Genomic DNA, 9,374 nt, shown 5'->3' with positions numbered 1-9,374 from the left:
CAGAGGGCGACAGGGCCGGAAGGCGGAGGAGGAGGGAGGTGCTCCTTTCTCTGCCAGCCCTCAGCCAGTTTTCCCAGGGGCTCTAGGGCTTCTTCCCCCCGCCCCACGCCTGTTCCCAGAAGGGCTCATCGTGCTGCAGTAGCGCGCCCCAACTTCGGGGTCTGAGTTCCAGCGCTGTAGGCTCTTCTCCAGCGGCCTAGGGACCGTGTGTGTGTAAATGTCCACCTGCACCTGCCCCTGCACGAAGGCCTGTGCCCTTTCCTGTCCCTGCGCCTGCACCTGTATCTGTCCCTGCCCTGCACCTGTATCTGTCCCTGCCCTGCACCTGTATCTATCCCTGCCCTGCACCTGTATCTGTCCCTGCCCTGCATCCACACCTGACTTTCTCAGTGGTCTCTGCCCTAGCTGGGTGACGCTACCTCCCGCAGCTCCTTCTCTCTGGCTCCTCTCCCTTCGGCTCTGCAAAGCGTGTTTAATGGTGTGTTTGCCACCTTCTCTGTTACAGGATCTGGCCAGCTCCCAGGTCCTGCCTGACCCCTGCTGGTACCGCCCCGTGGTCCTCGCCCTCATCTCGGTTAGCACTGAGCGTCTATCACACACCAGCACGGCTCCCGATGTTTTACTGGAATCCTTCTTTCTCCCCTCTCTCCCCCCCAGAGGCTGTGATTGCCTGGCACTTGCAAAAAGAAACAGAACAGAGAACGCTGTACCCAGCCAGTGCATACCAGAGCTGGGGGAATCCTGCATGAATGAAGGACCCCATCGCGGAACGGTGCTGGGCTGACCAGGGCCCCTCCACGGCTCGGAGCTCTCTCCTTGGGCTGGGACTTCAGCCTGCAGCTTCCAGGAGCTGCTCCCCTGCGGTTTCCACACTGTCCTGATGGAGACGAAACCCTCCCCTCGCTCTCACTCAGCCTCCATTTCAGCCACGTTGGTCTTCTCAGGGGAGCGGTGAGCCCCTGCAGGAGGGGACAGTGGATGACCCCACATGATGTGGGCCCCCACCACGGAAATCCTGGTACTGCTCTTTCTCCCGCCTCCCCAGACCAAGCAGCTTGGGGAGGCGGGTGCTCACCTGGACATGGCCCAGGGTGACGCTTCAGAGTGATGCAGGCGCCTTGCGCTTGGATGGTCCCGCCTGGGGAAGGGGGGGGTGGCTGCTGCCTCGGCCTCGGGGGGGGGGGGGGGGGGGTGGCTGCTGCCTCGGCCTCGCTGCTCTGGGCTGGGGGCGTTCCCCAGGAGGAGAGGCTTTCCTCCACACTGCCTGCACAGTAATGACCAGTTTCCCTCACTCACCTGGATATTTAATTTTATATCATTGCAATTGGGCTCAGGAAAAAAACTCCCCTCCAGAGCCCACTATTAACATCTGAAAACGGGAAGTGTGATCACGGGACAAGTAGCTGAAGTAATAGGTGGCCAGGGTTTCGTTGCTGCCCATGAGGAGGGAGTTTGGGGTGCTAGGCCCAGAACGCGGAGACCGAGGCAGCTGAGCCAGTGGGGCTGGTCCCACCCACACCCTCCTGGGGATGCGGGGTCCCCCCAGGCACCCGCCTCCTGCAATGGCCGGTGCTCCTGGTGCTGTCCGGGCCCTGGGCTGCCGCCCCGCCCCCCCCCCCCACGCCCCGTTTCGCCTCTTGGCCGGGAGCCAGGATGTGGTGTCTGGTGACTCAGCGCCGACACACGCCTCCTGGGCTGTGCGCTCGGCCCACGGCCGAGGCCCTCTGGACCTTCCCACTGCCAGCCGCGTGGGGCCCCGCTGGGCGCCCCCAGGACTGCGAATGTGGCTGTGCCTCAACCCGGGCTGGGCAGCCCGGCTCACAAACTCCCTGAGAAGGAGCAGACGCCCGTGGCCCTTCCCTGGCCAGAGGCCCTCTCTGCCACATGCCGGCCGCTCGCCGGGCAGGCCCTGGCGGACTGGCGGTGGGGTTTCCGGGGTCCCCCCTGGCCAGGCAGTGCGGGCGCAGGGTCTGGGACCGTAGCCCTTAGTTGGGACACGTCTCAGCCCCGAGGTTGCGCTGGCTGCTGGCTGCAGCGATGTGCTGGGCACCCTCACCCTGCGCGCAGCGCCCGGCCGGCAGCGGGAGCCGACACGGGGCAGTCCACAGCCGCCCCGCCCACCCCGTGGAGAACTGAGGGGCCGTCCTGACCATCTTCTTGGGCGTCCAGTCCCCAGCTGTCCTATCCCCAGATGAGGGCATTGGGACCCGTCAGAGGCCACAGGGGAACCCTCCAGAGAGGGCTGAAAACCGGATGCAAAAGACATTCCTGGGTGCAGAGGCCGAGCGCGCGGGCGGCCCCCTGTGGGAGCGGGGGCTGCTGCCGTGGGTCCGGGGTGTCCCCTGCTGGGTGCTCGGCCCCCTCGGGCGGCGAGACCCCCCCTCCTCACCGCCCGCCTCTCCCCCCATCCCCAAAGCCTCTTCCACACCACTTCAGGCTTTATTTCACCCACTTAATGCACTGTGCTGTGTGCCTGGGTACTTAAAATCTCCCATTACTATCGCTCTGGCTCTTTTACGGCTTTTTTTTATCTGCTCTATCATTTCACAGTCCAGTTGTTCTTTTCGGTCAGGTGGACTATAAAATACTCCGATAACAAGTTCACAGAGCGCTGGTGGCGGCTCCATCCGTAATGACCGCAGACCCGTCTCTGACTAGTGTGTCCCAAACCGGCGCTTTCCAAAAGCCGCACACCCCGCTCTCGCCGGAGCACGGATCCCCCTCGCTCTCCGCTAAGGAGATTTCCTTCTAAGCCAACCATTTTTCTTTTAAACAACCCAGCCCTGTTCACCCTTGCCTCTTAATCCCCTCTCTTCTCTAAAGGCATTTGAGTCCATGGCTACGCATTCAATATTATTTTCACTACATTGGAATTTGTAAATAGGCAATAAAACGTGATGGCGCTCGTCTCTGGGAGCCGTCTGTGCTGGCGTGCGCTGTCTGTGTCTCGGAGACAACACCTTTAGAGGCCAGGTGCCCAGGCAGGTGTGGCACCAAAGCACCCAGGCGTCACCTCACACTACCGCTCACCCGCTCCGTGACCGGGAGCCTCTCTGAGCCTCTGTGACACTGTCATAGTCCGTGGGCTTGTCCTGAGGGCGCAAGGCGGTGGCTCATGACAGCACCTGGTGCAGGTAGGTCTCCCCACCATTTAGGGGGACACCATTCTCCTCTATGGGCACATCTCGTGAAAGAACACATCCTTGCCGACCTGTTCCTCCCCGATCGCCACCGGGATGGCCCCGCCCGACTTCAGAGTCCAGTTCCTGCAGCCCGCGGCTGCTGTCCATGTCAGGTGGGCTCCAGGCTCCACTGGTCAGCTTCCGCCCACATTCGGATCCCAGATGACGTCATCTCATGAATGCAAACTCGCTTGAATGTTTGTTTTCTGAAGACATCCCCAAGGCTTGTCAGGCACAGAGGAGTCACCTCTGAGTTCCCCCAGGCTGCCCGGTCACCCCACAAGCACCAAGTAGTTCGATGTGAAAGAGTCAAAAAGAAGTTTGATACAAACGTGTGTGCCTGCCGCGCCCAGGGGAGCACCGCAGAGCCAGTAAGTGGCCTGCTCCAGGGTCCCTACATAGCCTGGCGAGGAGACGGCTTCGAGGGGCGGTTCCTGGAAGGCAGCCAGAGGACGGCTGCGGTCCTGCTCTGCCTTCTCCCTGGGCAGCAGGGGACAGCCCACCCCGGTCCAGCCCTTACAGGGTTACATATAAGAAGCAGCCTCCCCCACAGTCAAGACCCCCCGGGAGAGCAACCGTTTGGGGTGGGGAGTGCTAGGGGTGGGGCCCTGTGACTGTGGTGGAAGATGAGGGGCTTCGATCGTGGGTGTGGTACGCCCGTCAGAAGAGGTGTGAACCCGCTTCCCGGAATCGTACACGGTATTATTGTAAACCAATATCACCTCAAAACAGAGTATGATACAATACGATCAAGCAAGCAAGCAAGCAAGCAAGCAACCCTTTGCCAAAAAGATATAATTTGGGGTGGCAGGTTTTTGCTCCCCTACACTTAGGAATATGATTCATCACATGGCATCCAGTTGGAGGTTATTCTTACCACTATCTTTCCTCAGAAAGCAATTTTTATTACCACTAACGCCACAGCAGGCTGGGAGAGGTCCGCGGCGAGGGCTTGGACCGGTCAGGGTGGGTGTGCGATTCTCCCCTTCCACAGGTGAGGAAACTGAGGTGCATGGAGCCTGAAAGTCTTTGCAGGATCACACAGCTGGGAAGCTGGTGGCAGGTGGGGTGGGGAGAGGCAGAGCACGGTGGGAGAGGTCAGGGAGGGAGGGGCGGGCCAGGGTGGCCGGGACAGGGGAGGCCTGTCCTGGTGCCCAGGGGAGGCCGCCCCGGTGTCCTGGCAAGAGGCTGCTGCAGGCTGACAGCGGCGGAGTCGGAGAAAAAGGACTCCAGTCTGCTTCCCCTGGCTAGGGAGAGGTGGCTGTGTTGCTTTTGAGGGGAGAGGGGTCTGAGGGGAACAAAACAAGAATGAGTTCAGGTCAGCGGAGTGCTCGCTTTCTGCTGGATCTTGGTGTAACTCGAATCGGGGTTCAGAGCTACAACAGCACTGACCCCCTGACCTCTGACTGAGCATCTCTCCAGGACCAGGCCGCTTCTCCCCACGCCCCATGGCTGACTCTGCCTGGACCAAGTCACATCCAGGATGGCAAAGAGTCTCCTGGGCCAGAGCTCTGACATGCAACTCGTCAACTCAGGCGTCGTGTCATTTAACGCGGTGAAGCGGGCAGGGGTCTTCCAAGCCTGTGCTTGCAAGATAAGCAGAAACGGGAAAGACCACCAGGCCAGCATGTTTTAAAAAGTCTAAGGGCTGCAATCCAGAAGGTGACGCTAATCCAGAAGGTGTCCCAGAGGGACACCACCCGCACTGCCGCTGTCCTCAGTGGAAGGGGCCGAGCTCAGGACCCAACCTGACCTCCCAGGTTCAGCAGCAGCCTCCTCCCTGGAAGATCACAGAATACTCCGTGAGTCACACTCGCTTCCACATAATGTCCACTCAATAGATTATTTTGATGGAAACATCACAAATCCATTTTGTGAAAAGCCAATCATATTTGCACCCAAGAATTCAATAACAGGACATGAAACTCAGGGAAAGAAATAATCAAATTGTCCATCCAGAGTGGAGTTAAAATTGTCATAAACATTGATCCTTCATTGCAGGCAACAGAAATAATAAACAGTTGCTGAAATTGCATAGCTGCAGAGATTTCATTCTCTAATTGTCAAAAAGCATTAAACATCAACTATTTATTTTGCAGCGGCGGAAGCGAAAACAGACTCCAGTCACCCGTTCACCAGAGGTCGGCCCTAATTGTCATGCACAGACTGCAGCAGAGGTCACGGAGGAAAATTGTTTGCATTTATTAATCAAAAGGAGTCAAAGGCACAGCAGATATCATCACGGCTCCCTTGTGCTGGGGGCTGACGAAGAACATTCCTGATGAAGTGTTTGCAGAGTGTGGGATGTGCTCAGACCATTTTTCCTCGCAGGTGCAAACCTTTCTCTGGGAAACAGCAGAGAAACAATCGAAAATTTAGCACAGTAAACATCGCCATCCAGGTTCAATCTTCCATTCTGGAAGACAATGGGAGAGGGAGACTTGACCGCAAAGCAGTATCTGTGTGCTGTGAAGCCTGAGCGTACACGTTTGCCTCTCATTAGTGGCTAGTAAGCCTGTTGCTTCTCTCTCCTCTCTTTGCCCCTTTGTTTTTTAAAAAATGAGAAAGTCGAGCCACCCCTGAGATGTCTCTTACTCCTGAGCACCCCGGCAGAGATCACTGTCTTGCCCTGCCGGTCTGATCCGTGGAATCCCTCCACGGGCTTGGGCAACGTCAGGCAACAGCGTGAATTGAGGCCACGAGATGTCCTTTCTGTGTGACAATTTCAGAAGCGAGTATGTGTCTGCGTTGCTGCTGTGCTCTAGTGTGTTTTCTGTTTGCCGGCGCCTGCTAATAGGCTGATTTTCTTTAATTGCGTCTTCCCACCCCCTCCATTGAGTTTTCAGCTCATCTCTCCTCAAGAAAGATGAAATGACCACACCACAGGCAGGTGGCATCCGACTCGGCATCTGAATGTTGCGCGCGTGTTTTGTGTATTTGGCTCTTAACCCAGTTTCTGCCTTTTGGACATTCTGTTCAACCGCTGACATTTCCCGCATCATTTGAATTAGATACTCATAACTCTCCCCCTTAACATCTATTAATTTTATACATTCAGGGCGGGAGATTGGCTTTCTCAAGCAGCCTGCAAGGTCAGTCACTTTCATAAAAATATAACCTTTGATGGGGCTTCATAAAAGCCCATAGATTCTGTAAATAAGAATAATGCTTAAGATTTTGATGATGTAACTTATGAAGCCATACCAAACTCATTAATTTCATTGTCAAGTATAATATGTGTAATTATTTTATTTGTATTTAAGATCCTTTGTTTGTGGAGTGCCGGTGGGCAAGGAATGAACACTAGAGACAACTCGGCCTCAGTCTTGGCTAGTCCCAGCCTCTCTCTCCTCCCGGGAGAGCTGGACGGTGTTGGCAGGCAGATGGAGGGGTACCCCAGGAGCCCCCAAAACTCAGCATGGTAAACCCAATCGGCTTTTAGTCTTGGTTGGCTACAGCCCCCTTTCTCCTGCCAGGAGTGCTGACTTGTGCTGGCAGGCAGATGGGGGCACACCAGAACCCCCAAACTTGCATGTTATAATGGGGTCCAGCCACCCATGCACACAAAGGCAAAACGAATTTAGCTTCTTGGGCGGGGTCATCCCTGCTCACCTGCCTGGCGCCCGGCCACCCCTACCCTGGCCGCAGGAGCTGACGCCCTCACGGACAGCTGTGCTGTCCTCGCCGTCGGAAGTTCACCAGCTTCAGACTGGCAGCCTCTTTCAAACTGCAGGTGCTGAAGAACACCCCAAGTCCCCCAGCAGTTTAATGTCCTGGAGGCTGCATTTCCATGCTGGAGAGGGCAGGAGGCGGGTTCCCAGCTGCTGGTTGCTCTCCGGAGGCTCAGGTGGGAAGGGCAGCCCACCCCAGGAGGCTCCCAGACCTCAGGGCTTGGGGCGTCGTGGCCAGTGTCGAAGGCTACGTCAGGCTGCCGTCTATTTGCGAGGCCTATAATCTCTTTCAGCCTCCCTTCAGAGAGACTTGTTCCACCAGATGTGGAGTTAGAGCGTCTTCAGCAGAAACCCTGCATTTCTCTTCTGCGCACCCGAGGCCTCGTACTGACCTGGAGACTCCATCTGCCACGGGGCACGGTGCCGGCAGCTCACACTGTAGAGCACCCCCAAATTTCACGTGCCGATAGAGAGTGGAAAGCCATCCAGTTCTGGAGAGATTAAAATGCCTCTTCGGGTCAACTGAAAGAACACACGAGTTTCCTTTGCCTGTTTCATGATTTTGAGTTGACTTGAGTCTAACTCCTTTGATCTAAGCAGGAGACGCCTGTCCACACATTATCACCGCTAGCACCTACTGGTGACCAACCCTGAGCTAATTAGGGCCGTGTTCTCAGTGGGACAGCGACCCCAACCCAGAGGTCCGTTCACTGACACAAATCGATGGGGCTGGCGTGTCTCTATCCGGTGTGGCTCCAGGGAATGGGGCCGTCTCTGTCTTCCTGGGCACAGGGCTTGGCATGTGACACAGACAGGAACGACAATTACCTTCGGGAGTGAACCCCCTCCCCTGGCCCTTGAGAGGGTGTGAACTGTCCACTGCTGTTCAAAATGCTTATGTTTTCAAACTGCTCTAGAAAAGAAAGGCACGGAAGAGACAGAATGAGTTGCAGTGGCCCACGGAGCGGCCAGTCCCTCACCTGCACAGGCTGAAGGCAGGACGTGCCTCCTTCCTGCTGCTGAGCCCACATGGTTTCCTGTCTCCACTGTGCTCATGCAGCCTCCAGCTTCTGGGGCGGAAAGGGAACCCCGAGCTGCTGTGTGGAGGTGGAGCCTTGGGAGGCCAGGGCAGGAGGCCAGAGCCGTCCTGGTAAAAAGGGGCTCCCTCTGCCCATCCACCCAGGGAGGACCCGGGAAGGTGCCCCGAAGGTGAGGACACGCCCCCTCACCGCTGCCGCCTGGGCCTTGGGCGCCAGCTTCCAGAAGGTGAGAAATCAGGTTCTGTGTTACAGCTCCTCAGGCTCTGGGACGCTCTCAAAGCAGCCCAGATCCTTCCAGATCCTTCTGGAATGAGGACCCAACAGAGGGGGTTTCAGACGCGCTGGCTACACATCTCATCCTTGGTTGACTCATCACAAGGTTCGGACTAAGTAGCCTTGTCCCTCAGGCTCATGAGCAAGGACAGTCACCCGAGTGGCCAGTTACACGCTTCTAGATCTTACACTTCACGTCACAGGTCGAGGTGACCTTGCACCTACAAAGCATCAGAACCCCACGCCAAAGGCGGTGTAAACCCAGTTCTACTATGCATGAGAGTCTTTAATCGAAGCATCAGCCCCCTTCATCAAATCCCACGGAGGCTGCGTGTGTGGTTACTTCAACTCCCACTTGTTCCTTCTGGATGTATCTTTAGAATACAATTATTCTTCTTCTCATCAAGAAACAAGTCGGTCACCATTAGACACTGAAATATGCAGTCGGAGGGAAAAAAGGAAAACACCCGCCTCGTCCAGTTTCGCGGGTTTTTCTCACGCTCTTTCCTGTTTTCCTCATTTCCCCCCATAGCTCAGATGTTAGTGTGTAGACAAGTTGGCATCTCAGTGAACGTGCCAGGCGCGCTTTTCCTCTTGGTCTCTCCTTTGTAGAGCGCCTGGCGTACCTCGCCACAGCCCACCACTGATGCTCCTGGTTCCCATGGTCTTGTCCTCCGAGGACTCACCCGCCATCCTTGCACACGAAGGCGTCTTACATAAATATTTTAAATTTGTGATCTGTGCACGTGACATGGGGTTTCAAAGCATCGGGGATTTCAGGGTTTCGGGACCACAGGTGCTGTTGGGGGCCCCCCAAGTCACTAACTGCAGGCTGAGGCAGCGGGACAGTCCCGCGGCCCACTGGCCCAGTCCAGGCCGGCAGGACCCCCACGCGGTGTCCCACAAGTTGAGGACAGGAATGGTGACCCCGTCCTTGACCTCAGGTGTGCCTATGTACCCGCTGGGAGGGCAACACGGCCCGCCTCCCTCCTGGGCTGGTTTCTGAGAGGCGCCTGCTCCCCCTGCTCTGTGGCCTGGGGCCTGGCCTCTGGAGACTGCACTCCTGGGCCCCTTGCACCAGCTGGGGCAGGACTCGGGAGCAGCGGGACTATCTTGCCGGCCTTTCGCCTTTCTGCCGTCTGGTACATTCTGTGGCTACTGCTGCAGGTGGGGGCACTTGCTGGGACCTGGTGGCACCGTTTCTCCCT

The 9,374-nt window shown here is 57.0% G+C and overlaps 1 protein-coding gene across 1 annotated transcript in view; it reads right to left on the bottom strand.

Moving 5' to 3' along the window:
- LOC105853497 overlaps positions 1–8,859 on the bottom strand; it is a 97,229-nt gene extending 88,370 nt beyond the window's left edge. Inside the window, exon 1 of the mRNA XM_012723450.1 lies at positions 8,793–8,859. Within this exon, the coding sequence (XP_012578904.1) occupies positions 8,793–8,859 (67 nt within the window). The remainder of the gene's footprint in view (positions 1–8,792) is intronic.
- Between the last annotated feature and the right edge of the window lie 515 nt (positions 8,860–9,374).

The sequence above is a fragment of the Condylura cristata genome, unplaced genomic scaffold (assembly GCF_000260355.1).
Source record: "Condylura cristata isolate star-nosed mole 26May11 unplaced genomic scaffold, ConCri1.0 scaffold00011, whole genome shotgun sequence".
Lineage (NCBI taxonomy): Eukaryota > Metazoa > Chordata > Mammalia > Eulipotyphla > Talpidae > Condylura > Condylura cristata.
This window is presented reverse-complemented; position numbering and strand designations above follow the sequence as displayed.